Source organism: Antechinus flavipes, chromosome 3 (genome assembly GCF_016432865.1).
Source record: "Antechinus flavipes isolate AdamAnt ecotype Samford, QLD, Australia chromosome 3, AdamAnt_v2, whole genome shotgun sequence".
Taxonomy (NCBI): Eukaryota; Metazoa; Chordata; class Mammalia; order Dasyuromorphia; family Dasyuridae; genus Antechinus; species Antechinus flavipes.
In genome coordinates this window covers 151,730,462-151,752,074 of record NC_067400.1, presented here as the reverse complement: position 1 = coordinate 151,752,074, position 21,613 = coordinate 151,730,462, and the positions used below count along the sequence as shown (strand labels likewise).

Sequence of the window (21,613 nt, the reverse complement as noted above, 5' to 3'; positions counted from 1 at the left end):
ATTGATATGAAGAAGTATCATTGTAGAAACTTCCTCTGTTGATGCAAACCTGTACTTACTCTGGTTACTGGGAGAAATAATAACAATAATGATGCTGATGATGATGATGAAAAAACTCCTCTAGATAGCATTTAAATATAGTAATGCTGCCCACCTTATAGACCCAACACTTAAAAGTTTTCAAAGTACTTTTACATATACTCTCATTTGGTCTTCAAAAAGCTGTGGGTAATAAGTTCACAATGAATATTTGAATATCACACAGAAAGAATTTAGGAACATGGAATTTTAATTTGAAAGGACCTCAGAATAACCTGGTCTACCCTGCTCATTTTATACATGAATAGCCTGGAGTCTAGAATGATGAAGTGACTTTATGTGCCCACTATTTCATACTCTATGGGTAAAGCTAGTCTTCTAATATTCTATGCTCGATGCTCTTCCATATGTGAAACAGTATAGAGTTAGGTACTAGGAGAGCTCCTGCTCTCCAGAATCAAATATAAGATCTTATTTAGTGTTGGAAATTTACATGAAACAAAGAAACCCTTATTCCTAAGTAGCTCTAGGGAACTCAGAGGCAATAAGAGAAGGGAATTTATCATAGACTTATAAAGACAAGTTAACAACAACAACAACAACAACAAAAAGAAAAACCTTGAAGAAAAAAATTACTTCTGTGCCTGAATTTTACATACTAAATAGCCATATTTATGCAATGGAATTCCTTAATGTTAATTTAAGCCTTAACAAAGTTCTTATTCACCATCAGGGAAAACTCAAAAGTCTTCCAGAAATTACCTCCAGGAAAATATGCTTTAGCCACTCTCAGAACAACACAATGATAAAGTCTCTTGTTGAGAATAGCAATTGCTGCCCTGTAAAATAAACCCTGGGAACTCATTTCTCAGTTTGATGCCAACTAGGGGTTATGACTTTGGCAACAAGCTGCAGTTACACCCATCAGCTAGCATAACGGTTTCTAATCTTTTCAAGCAAATGAACCTGTTTAGCTGATGGAGACCTTAGCTCCAAGAACAGTCTTCTTTAAGTTTACCATTTAGCTAAATTTATGACATGGCAACCTTCTTCAGGGATTATATCACACATACAACTGAACAGGAAATATCGAGTGGTTTGAATTCCATGGGACCCTATGCTAAAATTTGATTCCAGGCTAAGAAGTAGAAGAAACTGATGCCTAATGTTTGGACATATATAATAGAATGTTTCTATTCTAGTCTATATGTCATGCTTTTGTATTAGAGCCTTTGCAACAATTTTTTTAATTGCTAAAATTAACCAGGAATAATAATGAAATTAAAATATTTAGCAATAACTAGAAGAAATTACTTCAATAATGTAAGGACAACATTGGATACTTAACACTATTACTGACTTGTTTTGGCACCTCTGAGTTCTGTTCGACAGGCTGAGCAGAGAGGCTTCTGATTGACTGAATCTTGCTGTGCTTCCTGGGAAAAAAAATCACATCAGGTAACTAAGTTATGTAAAGTTTTTTTTTTTCCCCCAATGAAAAAACATTGAGCACTTTCTTAAAAAAAAAAAAAAAAAAAACCCTGCACTGCCAACTCCTCAAAGCAGGATTTTATAATTTGTTTTGAAAGTGACTTACAGTCTGGCTTTTCTCATCCATAGAATGTCTTATGAGTTACTTAAGTATGAATGAAGAGAAGGTCATAGTCAAATCAGTTTTAAGGATCATTACAAATTTTAGCAATGCTTGGAACTTGCAAAGTCAATGAGACAGAAAAAGAATTCTATGGAATCTGGCACACTCTGAGCTACAAGCTCCAGGATAACATTTTGTAATTAGTTATGTGTATCTCATATATTTACTTTCTAGGTCAGCTTTATAAAACAGATAGTACTTATTTAATTCAGTACTTGAAATTCAAAGAAAAATAAGTAATTGCCTGCCAATTATAACGGATATCTATGAAAAAAGATCTATCTTGGGAATCACAGCAATTATAAGCTCAATCAACGCAGTGAAGTGGAACATAATTTTATCAGTAAACATCTCCCTTTATTTTTATGCTTCCTCTTAAAATAATAGAAATTTAGGAATTTAGAAACAAAGAAAATTACATAGATATCAAAAACTTGATGTTATTACTAAAAATTGAATTGCAAAGTGTTTTCATGTTAAAAATGCCAAAATTGAATAAAGATCACTTATTGATGACTTGAAGACTCAGAAAAAATTCCTATGTCAGAATAAAAATGCTTTTCAAGGTGACTTATAAGAAGAACATGCACGTTATATAAAATTAAACCTATAGCTTTTCTTGTATTAAAACATATACTATATATAGATATACACATACACTTTTAAAGTAATTAATAATTCAAATAATCATTATTCTCATCTATTTTTAAATATTTTGTTACTTTTCTGACCATTCCTGTTTTCCTTTTTTTCATGCTAAATTTTCTAATCCTATCTTCTCATGCATGACTTATCTAATTTACAAACTCATAAAAATTCATAAAGTATAAGGCCAACAAATATTTACTGTGTGCTTAGCCCCATGTAAGTATTTCCTTTCAATCCTACATACTTAATTTTCTGTTTTAAATTTTTGTTCTCCCCTCTTCATACCTCCCCCGTGGGAGTCTTTCTCCTCTATCCTTAGATGAATAGCTCTCATTCCTTGCTTACTGCTCTTCGCCTGTTTCCTTCTCATATTCCTTTATACTGATACAGAAATATCCCTGATTCCAAACTGATCCAACCATTCTGGAGAACAAGTTGAAACTATGCCAAAAGGACCCTTTGACCCAACAAAAACTCCCAACAATAGTTTTATAGCCTAAAGAGAATTAAAAAAAAGGGGGGGGGGGAAATAATCTATTTGTACAAAAATATTTATAGCAGCTCTTTGTGATGGCTAAAAACTGGAAATTGAGGGGATGCCCATAAACTGGGGAATTGCTAAACAAGTTGTAGTATAAGATTGTAATGAAATACTATTCTGGACAAAATAAGCAGAATGAATTCAGGAAAAAAAATCTGAAAAGACTTACATGAACTGATAAAGAAAGAAAGAAATAAAACCAGAAGAGCACTGCATACAGAAATAGTAAGACTGTATGATGAACTGTGAATGACTTAACTATGCTCTGCAATATAATGATCTAAGACAATCCTAAAGGACTCATGATGAAAAATGTTATCTACTTCCAGAGAAATAACTATCGAGTCTGAATACAGACCAAAACATATTATTTTCCCTTTCTTCCTTCTCTTTGTCCCTCCCTCTCTTCCTTGTTTCCTTCCTTTTCTCTTCTTTTTTGGAGTTTTCTTCCACAAAATTACTAATATGGAAATGTTTTACATGATTAAGATGTATAATGTCAGACTGCTTACCATCTTAAGGAGTGAGGAAGGGAGGAAAGGAGAGATAGAATTTGGAACTCAAAATATTAGAAAATGTTAAAAATTGCTTTTACATGTAATTGGGGGCGGGGGGAGATACTTTTTAAAAGGTGTTTCTCTGAGAAGACATTGAAAAAACAAATGAAGATAAGAGGAATTTACTTGCCTGAGATCAGTGTATGGGAATTGGGAGTATAGTTAAGATGCAGCAAATCTGTGATGGGACACAGAGCCTTCATGGAAACAGACATTCTTGGCAGCAATGAAAAGTTACCTGGTGAGTATCATTACCCTCAAATCAGAAATACATCAAAGTTTCTCTCACCTTTCAAATGGAACTTTCTTATGTCCTCCTTCTTTAACATAGTCAAGAACCTGCTTCTGAGTTCGACCACTAGGATAAAGACCACAATTACAGGAAGAGGGAGAAATATATATAACTGATAAACACAAAATTTATTATCTTGTTTTTCTTTCCTCCAGAACAGTGAACTGTTACATTTGAAATAAACTTTTCAATGGGTCAGAAAAGAAAATAACAGAATCCCCTCCCTCCCAATTCTTTGGAAACTCTGGGTTTGACAAACGAACAGGGAGAATCAAACCCCTTTTCTGAAATCGTTATTCATAAAAATTTTGTGTTTTCATTACTGCATAATTGTAGGCAATGCCACTTTTGAATACTCTTTCTTTGAAGACAGGTAAGTATGATAAGATACCCCAGATTTTAGAGAGATTATTATATTATTTTCACTTCTAGAAAGGTAGGTTGTTTACAGTTTTAAATCTAGTGTTGATGGCAAATCTGAAAGGGGATATCAAGGAGCTTTGCTTTGAAAGCACAGGATTTCTACTACTTGAGCAATTCAAGTTTGCAAAGGTAAATGGGTTTCTTCTAGTGCCTCTATTACATAAAACAACAGCTATAGTAGCTGTAATTCTGACAATTCAGTCATAGAAGGAATTCAATTCAAGTAAATAGTTCAGAAGTGACAAAATGTGGTTATAGGTCTTGGGGGTAGAGCCTCTATCTTACCTGAACCTAAATGATGACCCTCTTGTGAAGAGAACTGGTTTGGGCTTTGGTTTAGGCTCTTCAAAAAGTCTGAAAAAGGCATGATGTTCCACACATATTTTCCAGAATGACTTACAGAAATCTCTACTGGCCATCAGGAACTCTAATGTGTCCTGGTACGAGCTCTAAAAAGAAAGAAAATTATAACTTTGCTTTTCTTCTACCATCTACAAAAAAGCTTATTGAGCTTCACAAAAAAAAAGGAGATGGGAAAATAACAGGCCATATTCTATTTCAATTTTTGAATATGCTAGGGCAAACATTCCTTTTCAATGTTTGGCAAAGCTTTCTTGCCAGTGATGATCTAAATCATAATTCTGCACATACATTTAATTCTCCACACACTTAATCCTGCCCAGAAGAACTAACAAAGAAGGTTTGGCTTCTAGCAGGACTGATCAAATTTCTTTAATAGGATTCATAAACAAAATACACATACTTCATTTGCAATTTTGCTTAGACATGCCATAGTACAGAAACTCTCTTGCAAAAAGCTTCAGTGGCTAAGGTTCATAAATTTTTCTTTCTTAGGTTTCATGCCAAAGTTGGGACATTATCTTATATTTCTTCAGCATATTTGTCAGGCCTAAAGAAGGCATCAGGTGCCATTCTGGAAAGGAAAATCATTTCCAGGGGAACCAAAATGTCATCTTAACAAGTTTAAGCTATCAAGTTCACATCTTTTGCTTCTCGAAATAGGATACAGTGATATTCTTTAAGATCCTAATATATTTCTTTTACCATTTACTGTCCTTAATTTAAAGCCCATCCATCCATCTATCAGATACATACACATCCATATGTATATACATGTATGTGTATATGTACATATTTATTTATTGTTGCTGTTCACTTGTTTCAGCCCTGATTCCATTTGGAGTTTTCTTGGCAGAAATACTGGAATGGTTTTCCATTTCCTTCTTCAGTTCATTTTACACATAAAAAAATGAAGACACAGGGTAAAATGACTTGGCCAGGTGCACACAACTAATAAGTATACAAGGCCATATTTGAACTCAAGTCCTCCTGACCCAGACCTAGTATTCTTTCCATTGAGCCATTCAGCTGCCCGTATATGTATATGTATATGTGTATATATGTCCACATGTCTTTCTGTCTCTCTGGAAGAAGTTTCTAAAATTCTTAAGAAGTCCAAATTTTCACAGAGAATTTCCTGATACTCAACCTCTAAGAAATAGATTATATTTTAAAATTTCATTTTCAGTCAATTATTTGGAAGTTAAGAGGGCATTTTTACAAAGAAAGAAAACTATATATAGGACTAAGTAACCTGGAAACAGCCTCTTTGGTACATAATAAGTCTTTAGAATCAAATCATTTTTTGTTAACAGTTTTACTATGTTAAAACAAGGTTTATATTTAAAACAGATACAAGAAATGCATTTATTGTTTCCACAGTCCCAATCATAACAGTAAATAAATACTTCTTTTTTCCCCCTAAAGAAGAAACATTTATCCCTGAAGAATTCTAGAGAATTCCTTGGTTTGAGTTATTGCTACACTAGATTCAGGTAAGGAATAGTGGTCCATGAAATGCAAGATCATAAGGCTTAAAATGGGGGAAATGCAGATAAGGATTCTAGTGAAAATAGCAAGGGCTTTAGCTAGGTAATAAGGATGATAGAAGGAAAAAGAATTAAGTGGGACAGAAGAAACTTGAAAGGGTATTTTCCAGAAGTGGTTTTTTTGTAGTTAATAACTCTGGTTAGAGCTCCAAGAGTAAAGCAATACACATAGATTTCTTGAATATATAAAGAATCCATCACACCATTAGAGTCACACATTCTATCTATTCTTATGCAATTGCTAATACCTTCTTTCTTTACTAAGGATCATAATTTAGAGGCCTAAAGCATCTTAAAAGGTATGGAGTTTAACTCTCTCTTTCTAAAAATGAAGACACAAAAAAAATAAAAATAAAAGGCTCTGTGACTTATCCAGAATCACATAACTGGAAAATGTATGTGAAATAAATCTAGGTTTTCCTGATCCTATCAACCACATGCTATTATAACGTATAAAGTTGACAGTTAAGAAGCTACTTTCCCATTTGCAAGCATTTTTTAATTATGAAGACCTCCAACTCCAATTCACAAGGGCATCGTACACCAATTGTCAAAATCATTTCCACAAATTCAGTTAAATAAACTTTAATGAAATATACACTATGTATAAGTCATTGTGCTCTTAGTAATAACTTTCAGTTCAAAACTAAACTCAAATTACCACAGACAGACCTTAAATATTTACTTCATTTGTGCTGGGATAACCAAACTAGGCTTCCTCTAAACTTCCCTAACCCACTTACATTAGCATCAGGGCGCAGTTTGATGAGAAAACGTTTCCTTTTGAAGCTCAGCTTCCTCACCTTAGCCCAGTTAAAGGCATTGATCTTGGTAAAACCCTAAAAAAAATACAAAACCATCCAATAAAACACATAGTCAAGTAGCAAAATCAAGGAATATCTCCCTAAATCATAAAAGAACATTAACACATTGACATACACTAGTTTCTTAAGGATATACGTCATTTCCTACAAAAGTTGGTTAGGCTCTTGTGAATTATACCCTTAACAAAGCCTTAGAATATATCGGGATGAACTTGAATTCTTTGATTCCATGAAACCAACCAACCACAGCTTGAGGTGGGGACTAGAAGCTCTGAAGACCTCATCGATGGTGATGATTATTATTTTTATTGTGGAATTCATCTGATCCACTCAGAACTAATCCTTTGCTTAGGGCTTGCTTTCTAGTATTTGTTTTGCTTTCTTTTGCCTAAATACAATGTCCATCACTAAATCTAAGCACACCAGGAATTTATTATTGCCTTGAATTGACCTTGAACAACTGTTCATTGATTAGAGTATCAGTTGAATTTTTAATGATACAACCAAGAGTTAGGAACAAGTCCGATACTGGAAAACAGACATAAGTGAATGCTCAGATAGATGTACATTAGACCTAAAGTGTAGCCTGTAACTCTTGTATGTACTATTATATCTGTGACTTCTGAGGGTTTGGTAATTAAGCCATATTTGATAAGGAAATCACAGAAATTTAGTAGGTATAAACAAAAGAACAGCAAATTCAAAATTATAGGGAAATATAAATAAGTTACTAGCAAAATGATTAACTTTGTTACTACTTTACTATGTAATTCCTAATATTCAAATTATTTAGAATGAGATGGAAGCAACTCAGTGATGCTTTAAGGAACTCAACTTTCATATTTAAGAATTTGGAGGGAAATTTAAATTTTTTTCATTCTTTATGGTAGATTAGCATTACTTTGGATATTTAACAATTTATAGTATAAATACATTCACTTTTGCATTAGTGAACTTATCAAGTGCTTCATTTAGTTGTTGAAAAAAGGTTTTGCAAGGTAAATCCCTCCTGCCAAAGATCATAAATAGTGACATTTTGAAACTACTTTATACAAAAAGAGACATTTCTTTGAATCCTCTTTGAAAAACTATCCCCAAATAATCATTGGTTATTAATCCCCAAGGCACAATAGTAGAACAATCATATACATTGCCATATGTTGATTTCAACAAGGATTATAAATTTCTAGGCTTCCATTGCTCAAATAAATTTTTAATTGAGGGTTCCTTAATTATAAGAGAAAATGGTAATTAAACTGAATACAGGAATTAACTGAATAAAGAACAGTGAAAGGAACTAGACATAATTTAATTAGCAAGGAAACGTTCTAGCAGTATAGGAGACTGATTCATGGTCTCTTTGTACTTAAAAACTTAGAGATTTGCCTATATCACTATTGCAGATCATAGGAATTGATCAGAGTTTAAGTGACAGCAAGTATGTATCAGAAGTAAGACACGAACTTAGGTTTTCCTGGCTCCAAAGTAGGCTTTCTTTCTCCTATGTCACCCTGGTTTCTCTCTAGGACACAGACCACTATGATAGAGCAAGAAAATAGAAAGAGGGTGGGGAGGGAGTCATAGAAAGTGAATGACTTTCCTGTTCACTAATTTCAATAAATAATTAACCCAGAATTGAGTTCAAAGGCCCAATTTTCTTCCTCACCTCCTGGGTAAGGGATGTGAACAATATTCTAAAGTGGCTCTCACCTGAAACACTAGAATTCCTGTGTTAGCAACAGCCAGGTTGATCTTAGTACCTTCCCTGTCCTTTGCTGGGTGCAATCGGATTCCATACATCTCTAGCCGGCGTGCAATCTCCAGGAGCTGGAAATCTGATTCTGCTGGTGTTTGTCCACTTATAAAACAAAAATTAAAAAGAAAGGGCAGAAGATCTGAATTCCCTACGTCTATTAATTTGGGATCAAGTGGCTTCTCTAGGGATATAAAGAAGCATTTCATCCAAACATTGAGGCTAGCTGATCAGATGATATCCAAACTCCCATTCATTCGTACCCAAAGTCTAACAGCTAGAACAAAAGCTCTATTGCTCATGTAATTCAAAACCCCAAATGTCTACTTCAAATTCTGCCAATTTTTAGAATCTCAAAGAATTTCCTTTAAGGTTATACAAAAGCAAAAAACCCCCACAAAAACATTGTGTTAAAACAAGTTTTCAGTCATTTACAATAGATTAGCCCAGTAAGTCAAGTTCAAAACCATACTTTAGAAAACAAGGATTATAACGTCACCATGTCTTAAAAGCCTTATTTAAAAAACAAGACAACTATAACAAAAAGAAAAGCCAGTGAATCCTCCATAATAGTAGGGTTATGGGTCATGACCAGACCTACCTTTTAGACTATGTCATATGAGACTTTTTTTCCAGGGCATATTGACCTGTTGCACAGTTTTTTTGTTTTTATTTTATAGATAACTATGCAATAGTCATCCTATGTATGATCATTTCCATTTTTAAATTGATTTGCATTTACAAATAGCTTTTATATAACATTTAATTCTCACAACCTAGCAATTTAAGTGGACAAGTCAAGCATTATCATACTTCCATTTTACAAATGAAGCACAAATTACAAATATTTCTTAAGTAACTACAATGTACCAAGCACTATGTTAGGTGTTGGAGGAAAGGAAAGGAAAAATGAAACAATCCCTGCCCTCAAAGAACTTACATTTTATTGAGAAAATACATGCAATATAGCTACATATAAAATATTTACAAAATGAATTCAAGGAACTAGAGATGGAAAAACAAAATGAAGGCTCCGAAAAGGGATAAGACTTTAGCCTAGTGTGGATGAGACAATGATAATCAAAGGGAAAGGTGCTCCATTCTTAATTCTATTTTCTCTGCAAAAAACAGTGGCCTTAATACAGGAAAAAACAAAAGTAAAAAAAAATCATTGAAAGACAGCTCATAACTAAGATCAGTAAAGAGATTGTAAGAGAGCAGCTTAATGAATTCAAATCATCAGACTCAGATGAACTATATGTGCTGGTCTTAAAAGAATGGGCAGATGTGACTGCAGAGTTATTGTTAGTGATATTTGAAAGATCACAGAAAACAAGAGAAGTATCACAAAGACTAAAGACTGTACCTGCCTCAGTTTTCAAAAAAAAAGAGGAAGGTCAAAGTCAACAAATTATAACCTAATGACTTTGACCTACAATTCCAGGGAAAATTCTAAAACAGAATTTTTAATTAAAAAGATGGCTGACAAGCCTCAGTGGGGAAGTAATGCTTAAAGAGATAGGATGACTTTACTAAGAACAGATCATTCTTTTCCTTTGTAGATAAGACATGTACTATAAATTAGTACATGAGGTGAATATTTTTAACACTTAGATTTTAGCAAATCTTTTGATAAGGTGTCTCATACTATTCTTTTAGACAATATAGAGACACAGACATTAGATACAATTAGAGGATTCATTGTTTGAATATCTAAACTCAAAGAGGTTCAATTATCAATTAAAATTAATGGCTCAATATCACTATGGCAGGAAGCTTCAAGTGGAGCTTCTTCCCTTATGAATTGTGCTTGACCCTTTGCTATGTATTATTTTTAAATCCATAACATAGATAAATGCAGAGATAGCACCAAGGTGGAAGAACTGCTAAAACACTGGAGACAAAGTAAGGATCCAAAACAATCTTGTCAGACTTGTTGGATCTTAAGAAGATAATAGTATATCATAGATAGGGTAAGTATAAAGTAGAGCATTTGGGTACAAAAAATCAACTTCACAAGTATAAGAGGGGAAAGTATGTTATATAGTAGAACTAAAAAAGAGCTGGGGTTTTTAGTGGCCTGCATGCTCAAAGTCAAAACTATAATATGACAGTTAAAAATAAATGGCATTTTATACTGCATTACAAGGGACAAAGCTTTCAGGAACAGGGAGGTGATTGTTCCACTGTACTGTGATCTGCTAAGATCTAATCTAGAATAAATACTATGTTCAGTTCTAAGTACTACAGTCTATAAATGACATTCATAAGTTTGAGAATGTCTCAAAGAAGGGAATCAGGAAGGGGGAGGTATTTGAGTGCATGTGATATAAAGATATATTGGTGAAAGGCTCTGAGCCCATGTCATATGAAAGGAACTAAGCTTGATTACTAGAGAAAGACAAGTTATCACATGAAAGAATTTTGATTTGTTCTTTTTTTTTTTTTTTGGACCATAGAAGGCAGAAACAGGATTAATGGAAGATAATTTTTAGGCTTGATTTTAGGAAATACTTCTTAACAATTAGAGTTGTCCCAGAATATAATTTCTTGCCTCAAGACATGATAGATCTGGCTCCTTAGTGATGTTCAAGCATAGGCTGCAGTATGAGTTGACTATGCATGGTAGGGGAATTCCTTTATGCATTGGACCAAATGACCACTGAGGAAACTCCAAATCACAAATTCTGTAATCCTGTGATTCTGGTAGTGAACTAGGAGAAGGAGGTACTGAAAACTCAAGAAAAGAGAAGTCAAATGACTTTAAATGACTTTGTAGAGAGAAATTGGTGTTAAAAAGGTGAGTTCAAGTCTTTTGACTTCAAATGTATTGCTTCTTCAAGTATATACTGTTCATTCAACTGATAAAACGTTTTCCATTAATGCAATCATCTCAATTAGCATTGATTAAAAGTAACTATTATGATATATAAAATACTTAAGTTTCAATTGGAAATATCATATGATATAATAACTATCGATTTCAAAGTCAATTTTGTGAACATTTTTGGAGCCTTGACTAAGCTAAGAATCTAAAAACAAGCCAGTATTCTCTTCAAGAACAATATAAGATTACTCAGTTTTTAAAATACATAATGAGTTCATTTGCTCAGTTATCAAACTGTGCATATACTTTGACCCAGCAGTGTTTCTACTGGGCTTATATCCCAAAGAGAACTTAAAGGAGGGAAAGGGACTCACATGTGCAAAAATGTTTGTGGCAGTCCTCTTTGTAGTAGCAAGGAACTGGAAACGGAATGGATGCCCATCAATTGGGGAATGACTGAGTAAATTGTGGTAGATGAATGTTATGGGGTATTATTGTTCTGTAAGAAATGATCAGCAGGATGATTTCAGAGAGATTTGGAGAGACTTACATGAACTGATGCTGAGTGAAATGAGCAGAACCAGGAGATGATTATACACAGCAGCATCAATATTATAGGATGATCAATTCTGATGAATGTGACTCTCTTTAACAATGAGATGATTCAACGAAGTTCCAATTGTTCAGTGATGAAGAGAGCCATTTACACCCAGAACTGAGTGTGGTTCACAATATAGCATTTTCACTCTTTTTGTTGTTTGCTTGCATTTTATTTTGCTTCTCTTTTTTTTTTTTCTTGTGTGGCATGATAATTGTATAAATATGTATACATATATTGGATCTAACATATATATATATATATATATATATATATATATATATTACCATATTTAACGCATATCGTATTACTTGACATCTAGGGAAGGGTGTGTGGGAAGGGAGGGAATTGGAACACAATATTTTGCAAGGGCTAATGTTGAAGAACTATCCATGCATACGTTTTGAAAAATAAAAAAGCTTTAATAAAAAATACATATAATCAGGTCAGGACTCAAATCTCTTAAATGGAAATGGGGAAGAAGGAAGGATGCAGAAGAGAAAAAAAGGTAGTGTCACAGGAACCATTATTTCCCTAAGGTTTTGGCATCTAGTGAATATTCTGCTGACCTTTTGTTTTAATGACTATAAATATAAATTTCAGATTATGCAGATGATGCCATTCAAATTTTCTTAAAAGATTATGTATAAGGGGCAGTTAGGTGGTGCAGTGGATAAAGCACCACCCCTGAAGTCAGGAAGATCTGAGTTTAAGTCTGACCTCAGAGACAAGTCCTAGCTGTGTGACCCTGGGCAAGTCACTTGACTCCAATTGCCTCAGGGGGAAAAATAAGACATTATGCAAAAATGAAAAGGACAGAGTAGCCATTTTCAAGGAGTTTATAATCTGAGAGAAAGGATAAAATTTTTTATAGATCAATAGTTTGAATGCAGGCTCAAAGCAGTTTCTTAATTTGATAGATTTTAATGTATTAGAAGAGTCTTTAAAAGTTATTTAGTTCATTGTCTTTCTACCGTAGCTCCAGCCATACTTGAAATCCATTGGCAGAGAACTCCTTACTTCAAGAGGAATCCAATGTAAGTATCTGATATTTTTACCAGTGTGCCCATTCCTCCCATTTAATATAAACTGCTACCCCTTTAAAACTTAGTAGATTTTTTTAGGTGAATTTTTAAAATGCAGCAAGAACCACATTGATCAGAATTGATCATTGCATAATCTTCTTGCTGCTGTGCATAATGATTTCCTGGTTCTGTTCATTTCACTTAGCTTCAGTTCATGTAAGTTCTCTCTCCAGACCTCTCTGAAATAATTCTGCTAATCATTTCTTATAGAACAATAATATTCCATAACATTTATATACCATAACTTATTCAGCCATTCTCCAACTGATGAGCAATCCTTTCCCTCCTTTATGATTTTTTTGGGATAAAAGCCCAGTAGAAACACTAGATCAAAGGATATACACAGTTTGATAGCCCTTTGGACATAGTTCCAAATTGCTCTAGAGATGGTTGGATCTGTTCACAACTCCACCAACAATGTATCAGTGTCCCAGTTTTCCCACATCCTCTCCAACATTTGTCATTTTCTTTTCCTGTCATCTTCATCAATCTAAGAGGAATGAAGTGGTACCTCAGAGTTGTCTTAATTTGCATTTCTCTGATCGATAGTGATTTAGAGAACTTTTTCATATGACTGGAAATGGTTTCAATTTTTTCATCTGAAAATTGTCTGTTCATATTCTTTGATCATTTATCAATTGGAATTCTCCCCATTTTAAAGATAAAGAAGTTGAGAGACCTAAAGACTTCTCTGCTGACACAAATCTAGTTCTGATTTCCACTTTCATGTGGCTCTTTCAAGCTTCTCTAGACTGGCCTTCAGATGACAGATATATAGTGCCACATCAGATCTGTGCTTAAAGCTTTCTCAATCTCAGTAGACCCTTCCGGAATTATTTAACTCTGAAAGTTAAATGTGTCTTGCTATTACTAACTTTTGGGAACTGAGTATGATCTCTATGCCAGAAAGAAGCACAGGAATAAGACAAATAGTATTGGGTTAGAATTCTCCTTATACAGAGACAAAATTTGCTTCTGTCTTAAATGTTATGCATAGTCTTAGTTTTCTCTTTTGGAACTCTATAAAATAATTTCATCTCATTTCTATTTGACAGTATTCTCTCCCATTTCTTTTATAAGTTAAACAGATACAATTACTTGAAAGGATCCTCTTATGATGTGAATTTAAAATTCTTTTTTTTTTATTTTAGGAAAGCAATTTATTTAGATTTAAAATATGCCACATCATAGAGAGTATCCTAGATCTGATGCCATCCACTGTCTTCTGAGTCCCCACCATTAAAAAAAAAAAGTAAAAATAAATGAACATACCTCATATATATTTTTAAATATATATGCCCAGAAGCATGTCTCAAATATGGTCTGGCCACAACAGCATACTGCAGAGTAAGACTGAGTTAACTCTTTTGGCCCTTGTGTCATATTATTGAGCATAAAATTAATTATGCTATAATATTCTCCTTTTAATCCTCTATATGTAGACTGTCTTCTTGGCCATCTTCTCTTATTTTCTTTTACAATGTTTCTGTAAACTTTCATAGCGTCATTTAACATCTTTATATACACAATATATGGCCAACTGAATTCCATATATCTTTTTCCACATAAACTGAATAGGTTAATTTATACTATGATGATTGATTTTTTAGAAACCAAAGTACCTGACTATATTTTTAAATATATATGCCCAGAAGCATGTCTCAAATATGGTCTGGCCAGAACAGCATACTGCAGAGTAAGACTGAATTAACTCTTTTGGCCCTTGTGTCATATTATTAACTATTGACTGTTTATGGCCAACTGAATTCCATATATCTTTTCCCACATAAGCTGAATAGGTAATCCTCTTTTAATTTACACTATGATGATTGATTTTTTAGAAATCCAAGTACCTGACTATATACATATCACTATTAAACCTAATGGAGATATTTGGTTTCTAGTATAAACTTCTCCATTGAGAGAGAACATGCAATTAACCAATACAAATTTCCATTTGGTAGTTATGTTTTTTAGTAGAAATGACAAAATGGACTTTCTGGATTTTTTAAACTAGCCCTTTAAGAAATTGTTCATCATGAGTCAGTTTTTCCCAGGGCCTAATCACCCCTGGAAGTGGAGAATAACTCCTGTGTTATGTTCCAGAATTCAAACAATATTTACTGATTGGGATATACAGAATTTATGATCAAATATTAGAGGGGTAAAAAAAAAAGGAAAAAGACTTTTCTTGTCAATCAATTTAAATTATATATTGCTAAAATAAAATCTGGTTACCCCATCAAGCTATCAAACTAGCTCCTTCCTTCCTTTCATTGCCAAACTTCTAGAAAGTAGGTTATGCTCTTTGTTTCTGTCTTTCATTCCTTGAGTCCTCAGTATCTGACTTCTTCCCTTACTCCCTTAAGTATCTCTTAATCACCAAAGCCTTTGTTCTCAACTCCTTCACCCAGTTGATCATTCCACACACCTTAAAATTCTCTTTTCCTTTGCTTTCCATGATATTTCATTCTTCTTGTTTTTCCATGATTGTCCTTTTCCATCATACTCTGCATGTTGGTATTCATGGAGTCAGATACCTGGACTCAAAACCTGGCTTCATCACTTAATCACCTGTGTAACCCTGAAAATATTATTTAAGCTCTCTGGTCTTAATATTCTCATCTGTAAAATGAAAGATTTGGAATAGGTCTTTTCCAGTGTTAAAATTAATTATGCTATAATATTCTCCTTTTAATCCTCTATATGTAGACTGTCTTCTTGACCATCTTCTCTTATTTTCTTTTACAATGTTTCTGTAAACTTTCATAGTGTCATTTAACATCTTTATATACACAATTTTGAAAAACCATGCATCTTATACTAATCTCTCATTTCAAAAACATGCCTACATTTTAAACTATTTCCTGGGTGTTTCCATATGAATGCCCCCATCTTCTAAAATTCAAAGTGTCAAAAGCTGAAGCCATCACATCCTCCCTTTTAAAATCTGCCCTCTACTACCAATTTTTTTTCATGAAGACATTCTTCTGCCATGCAAATTCCCTTCTTTCTTGTCCTGTATATCTCATCAATCACCATCTCTTATAGACTTTTTCTTTAGAAATATGATGAGTGATAGCTTAACAACTAATGCAGTGCTAATGGCAAATGTTACATTAAGAAATCAACAATGAACTTCTGCAGTTCTTTCAAATACACAAAATACTATAATAATAAAATAGGGAAGAAAATTAAAAACAAGTTTGTATTTTATTATTTGTATTAAGTGAGCAGGTCTAACTAGCCAGAATAACTTTTTTATGGAACTGATGATGGACTAGGTGTCCATATCTAAGGATCAAGTTACACACCAACAATTTGCAGGGCAGATAGAATATGTCTGGCTGTGAGGATAAGGGTGGAAATCAAACCATTCTCCAATTGATAAATGGTCAAAAGATACGAACAGACAATTCTCAGACGAAGAAATTGAAACTATTTATAGACATATGAAAATATGCTCCAAATCATTATTAATCAGAGAAATGCAAATTAAAACAACTCTGAGATACCACTACACACCTGTCAGATTGGCTAGAATGACAGGGAAAGATAATGCGGAATGTTGGAGGGGATGTGGGAAAACAGGGACACTGATACATTGTTGGTGGAATTGTGAACACATCCAGCCATTCTGGAGAGCAATTTGGAACTATGCTCAAAAAGTTATCAAACTGTGCATACCCTTTGATCAGCAGTGTTTCTACTGGGCTTATACCCCAAAGAGATACTAAAGAAAGGAAAGGGACCTGTATGTGCCAAAATGTTTGTGGCAGCCCTGTTTGTAGTGGCTAGAAGCTGGAAAATGAATGGATGCCCATCAATTGGAGAATGGTTGAGTAAATTGTGGTATATGAATGTTATGGAATATTATTGTTCTGTAAGGAATGACCAGCAGGATGAATACAGAGAGGACTGGCGAGACTTACATGAATTGATGCTGAGTGAAATGAGCAGGACCAGGAGATCATTATATACCTCAACAACGATACTGTTTGAGGATGTATTTTGATGGAAGTGGATCTCTTCGATAAAGAGAGCCTTAATTGATAAAGACGGACAGAAACAGCTACACCCAGAGAAAGAACACTGGGAAATGAATATAAACTGCTTGCATTTTTGTTTTTCTTCCCGGGTTATTTATACCTTCTGAATCCAATTCTCCCTGTGCAACAAGAAAACTGTTCGGTTCTGCACACATATATTGTATCCAGGATATACTGTAACCTATTCAACATGTAAAGGATTGCTTGCCATCTGGGGGAAGGGGTGGAGGAAGGGAGGGGAAAAATTGGAACAGAAATGAATGCAAGGGATAATGCTGTAAAAAATTACCCTGGCATGCGTTCTATCAATAAAAAGATATTAAAATTTAAAAAAAAAAAAGAGAGAGAGAGAAAAAAAATTTTTAAAAAATTAAATTACCATGGGTTAGAGGGTAAATGGATATTGAGGAAATGGAAGAAGTAAGTATTTACTGTTGTTTCTAAAAGTTTGGTATTGTTAAAAAAATATATAAAGTGATAAGATGATAACTTAAAAGGTTAACAACATGAAGGAAAGAGGTTTTTTTTTAATTTTTGTCTTTTTTTTTTTTAGCATGGAGAAGACATAAGCAGAGAGAAGAGAATAAGTCAATGGAAATGGAAAAATAAATAAAACAAAAAATAGGGAAGGATTAATTGATCAAAATGGGGAAACTATTGGGATCTAAATTAGAGCCTTTGGCAAGAAGGAGTGAGACTACTTTTTACTCTGGGATGAGTTTAGTAGAGAATTAGAGATGGCATAAGTTCTGAGCTGTAGAGAAATGAAGCAAAGGGAATACAGTGCCTGGTACAAATACATAGATGCTTTTCCCTTTCCCCTAAACTTCCCTCTATATTGGATAGATTGATATCTCAATATCTCAATAGTGTAGATGAGACCGCATGCTCACAATAAGAAAACAAAGGGGGGAAAGTTTCATCTGAAATAAAAAGTCTGTTAGAAATGAAGTACTGAATCATGAAACTGTTATCTATTATAATATAGCTCACATCATTAAAATTCTTTCCTAGGAGATCTTAAAATTTGTCTTAAACAAACAACTCCAAAAAACGCATCCAGAATATTTTAAGAGGGTTAATTTTTCAAGATAGAGATGGTAAGAAATTGGCTTCTCTAATTCCCTTCCTGTATTATGCTATATTAAAGAAATGAATAAGAAGAAAATATAAGCAAAGTAGTGAGACTTACATGTGGTTGTGATGAAATTCCACAATTTTGTCTTCTAGTGCATCTTGCTGAGGTATGTACTTGTTCTTTGCTAAGTGTTCCCGATCTACTGTTTCATCAAAATCCCCAATCTCAGCTAACAAAAAAAGAAAAAAAACAAAGGTAGGTCACATTTATCTGTCACTTGACTTGTTCTGAATTATTAGAAACATAGCTGCTACACATAATTGCTCGTTTGCTACTACAACTTAATTATAGCTGCTTTTCTGCAGTGTACATTGATTTTTTTTTTAAAGTGAGTGACTAAAGACTGATCTATGAAGAGCCTTCTAACAGATCATGTAGGACCAAATTCTCTTTCATTTGCTTTTGTCTTAGAAATTATTAAAATTTGAAAAATCTATGGATGTTTCCATTAAATTTTCTAGTACTATGTAAATATATGATTGTATATATTAATGCACATATGTTAATATATATAACTACATATAAATATACCAATGCATATTTATATCACATGCATATAGACACATTCACATAATTTACAATTAAGTTACACATATATACATATCTTTAATACATATTTTCCAAGGAGTAGCTGTTAGTTAAAAGAAAAATTCAAAATACAGTATTCTCTTCAGCAGTCTCTGCTGCTTGGGTGCTTGATATTTTCCTTTCTAGACACATCACTTCATAATTCTAATCTCCTACATTCTTGGAAATGCATCAGCTGCATCTCAGTCTCACCTTTAGAATTGTAAAAACTCCATGGAAATCTCAGAATTTAAATACTACATATTTCAAGGAGCTTCTAAAGATAACCTAATTATATAGAAAAATAAAAAACTTTATGTTCTTCATCTGTGAAATAAGAGTACTATCTGATCTCAAAAGGCTCATTTTTGCTGTGAAATTCTATGAAAGGAGTTTATGTGGTAATAAATAGGTAAAGAAAAAAGGCTATTTTTTGAATGATAATTTATAAAAGCTTTGATTACTGTTCTTTGACTTCTAAAACAAAAATTGCTGGACAGAATAGTCTCAAATTAACTTGACCATAACATGATATTAAATTTGTTATAATACAGAAATTAAAAGTATACTATTTAAAAACATGACTGTCACAGGTTAAAACTTGGCCTTCTGTGCATTTTCTTCCTGTGTCATTTTCTTCAGAAAGACTTAATAAGAAATTGCATTACTGACTGAGACCCATCTGTCACAGTTCTATGGATTAAATGTAAGTCACTGGTTGCTTTTGACATATCTTTTGGGCCTTGTTGAACTAGACTAAATGTCACTTTGGGGGCCATTTACCTCTTGTAATCACACAAAACATAGCATGAATTCTGCTTCTGCCAAGCCAACAATCACATGTTCACCCCTGTCATGCCTGCTTGTTTTATACAGGATAGCAGCTACTGACATTGCAAGCAGCAACAGAGCCATTTACTATGTTCATCTCTTTCCTTCTCTTGTGACAGAAAGGTCAACAACATCATCCAATTTCCTAATTTTCAGATACATGTCTTGATTTCTTGAATAGCTCTTCTCTTAAATAGACTGAAACTGTCATTGGGGAAACCAAAACCCTCTTAAAATTTCCATCACAGACAAAGTACTGAAATAGAAAATAATTACTAGATCATCTCTGTCATCCTAAGTTGGTTACCTTAGCCATTTAGTACCTTTGCTTCATCATTATATTCTCTCTTCTACTAAAAGGAGAACTCAAGAGAGAATACAGTGCATAGCTCATCACAGATTTCCAATGAATTTCTATCAAGTATTTAATTTTCATGGACTGTCTAAATTGCTTTTTTTCTAAATTGAGCAGGCACACAATAAAGAATCCCAATTGTTTTCTTGTCTCAGCTAGATGAATAACCCTTTGTAATTCTCATCCCTCTCAGGAACATTTGTCCTTTATAAACCACCTAAAAGAGCCTTCAGCATTTTTCTGACTACCAAACTCATTTTTTTAATCTCAGTTTTCCCTCCTTGAATTTTCCTCAGAAATATTCCAACACAGTCTTTTTTTTGATCATTCAACAAACATTTATGAAAGTACCTATTATGTATCAGGAAGCAAGCTAAGTTTTGGAATACAAAGAGCAAAAAATGACATTTCCTAACTAGGAAGTAGCTTGTTTTTTTTTTTTGTTTTCTATGCATATATGGACAATTTGTCCCTTTTTGTTGTTTCAATTGTGTTTGACTCTTCTTGACCCTTTTGGTGGTTTACTTGGCAAAGATACTGGAGTGGTTTGCCATTTCCTTCTACAGCTTATTTTATAGATGAAGAAATTGAGGGAAAGAGGGTTAAGTAATTTATTCAAGGTCACACAGCTAGATTGGAACTCAAGATGAAAGGTCTTTGTGACTTCAGGCTAGTTACTCTACCCACTTTGCCACTTAATTGCCCTATATAAACAATGGAAAGCCTTTTCTACTGAAATATCCTAACTTTTAAAATTTATAATACATGATATGCTATACATATTATCTTTTTTAATATTGATAAGAACGTTCCACTTTTTTGCTGCCATAAGTCTTTATAAAATTAGGTTTTGCTAAATGAGATATTTTCATAAGTATACTTTTAGAAAATCATTTTGTTTCAGATAACTCAAAGGTTAAGAATAATAATACAGGCAGAAATTAACTCATCAATACCGCAGCTTACTTCTATTTCACTATTTACATCATTATCTCTTCTTTCTAGTAGCAAAAATTCTATTTAACAGATTATAAAAATCAGACTTTACTGAAATTCAGACCCTAAATATTATAGAAAAGACAACACAACCACACAGTCTAGAAAATGATTTCATTATATTGAAGGAAGCAGGTGAAGAGGATATAGAAATTTTAGTCACCTATATATGAGTATCAATGAAAACCATTTATTAAGAGCCTATTATTATGTTTATTGCTAGGGATTTAATGTAAAAAATAAATAATTTCTGCTCTCAAGAAACTCATACATCAGAGAAAACAACATGTATATACATACTAAATCGATGACAAGCACACACAAAGTAAGTATAAAATCTATTTGGATAAAGAAAATAGATATGGAGATCAAAAAAAAGCTTCATATACAACTTTTAAACTTTTTTCCACACATGACCCCTTAACTCCGGAGAAATTTTTACATGATCCCAGGTCTATAGGTATATAAAATAAGTACACAAATCAAACATCTATTTATAATAAATCATACTTTTCCATGTAAAGAA

General features: G+C 33.2%; 1 protein-coding gene across 1 annotated transcript in view; it reads right to left on the bottom strand.

The window, feature by feature from the left end:
- FARP1 (FERM, ARH/RhoGEF and pleckstrin domain protein 1) overlaps positions 1-21,613 on the bottom strand; it is a 299,358-nt gene that overhangs the window by 71,023 nt on the left and 206,722 nt on the right. The window contains exons 7-12 of the mRNA XM_051984043.1: positions 18,393-18,507; positions 8,599-8,746; positions 6,808-6,903; positions 4,440-4,603; positions 3,729-3,797; positions 1,400-1,475 (exon numbers count right to left, since the gene is read on the bottom strand). Of these exons, the coding sequence (XP_051840003.1) occupies positions 1,400-1,475; positions 3,729-3,797; positions 4,440-4,603; positions 6,808-6,903; positions 8,599-8,746; positions 18,393-18,507 (668 nt within the window). The remainder of the gene's footprint in view (positions 1-1,399; positions 1,476-3,728; positions 3,798-4,439; positions 4,604-6,807; positions 6,904-8,598; positions 8,747-18,392; positions 18,508-21,613) is intronic.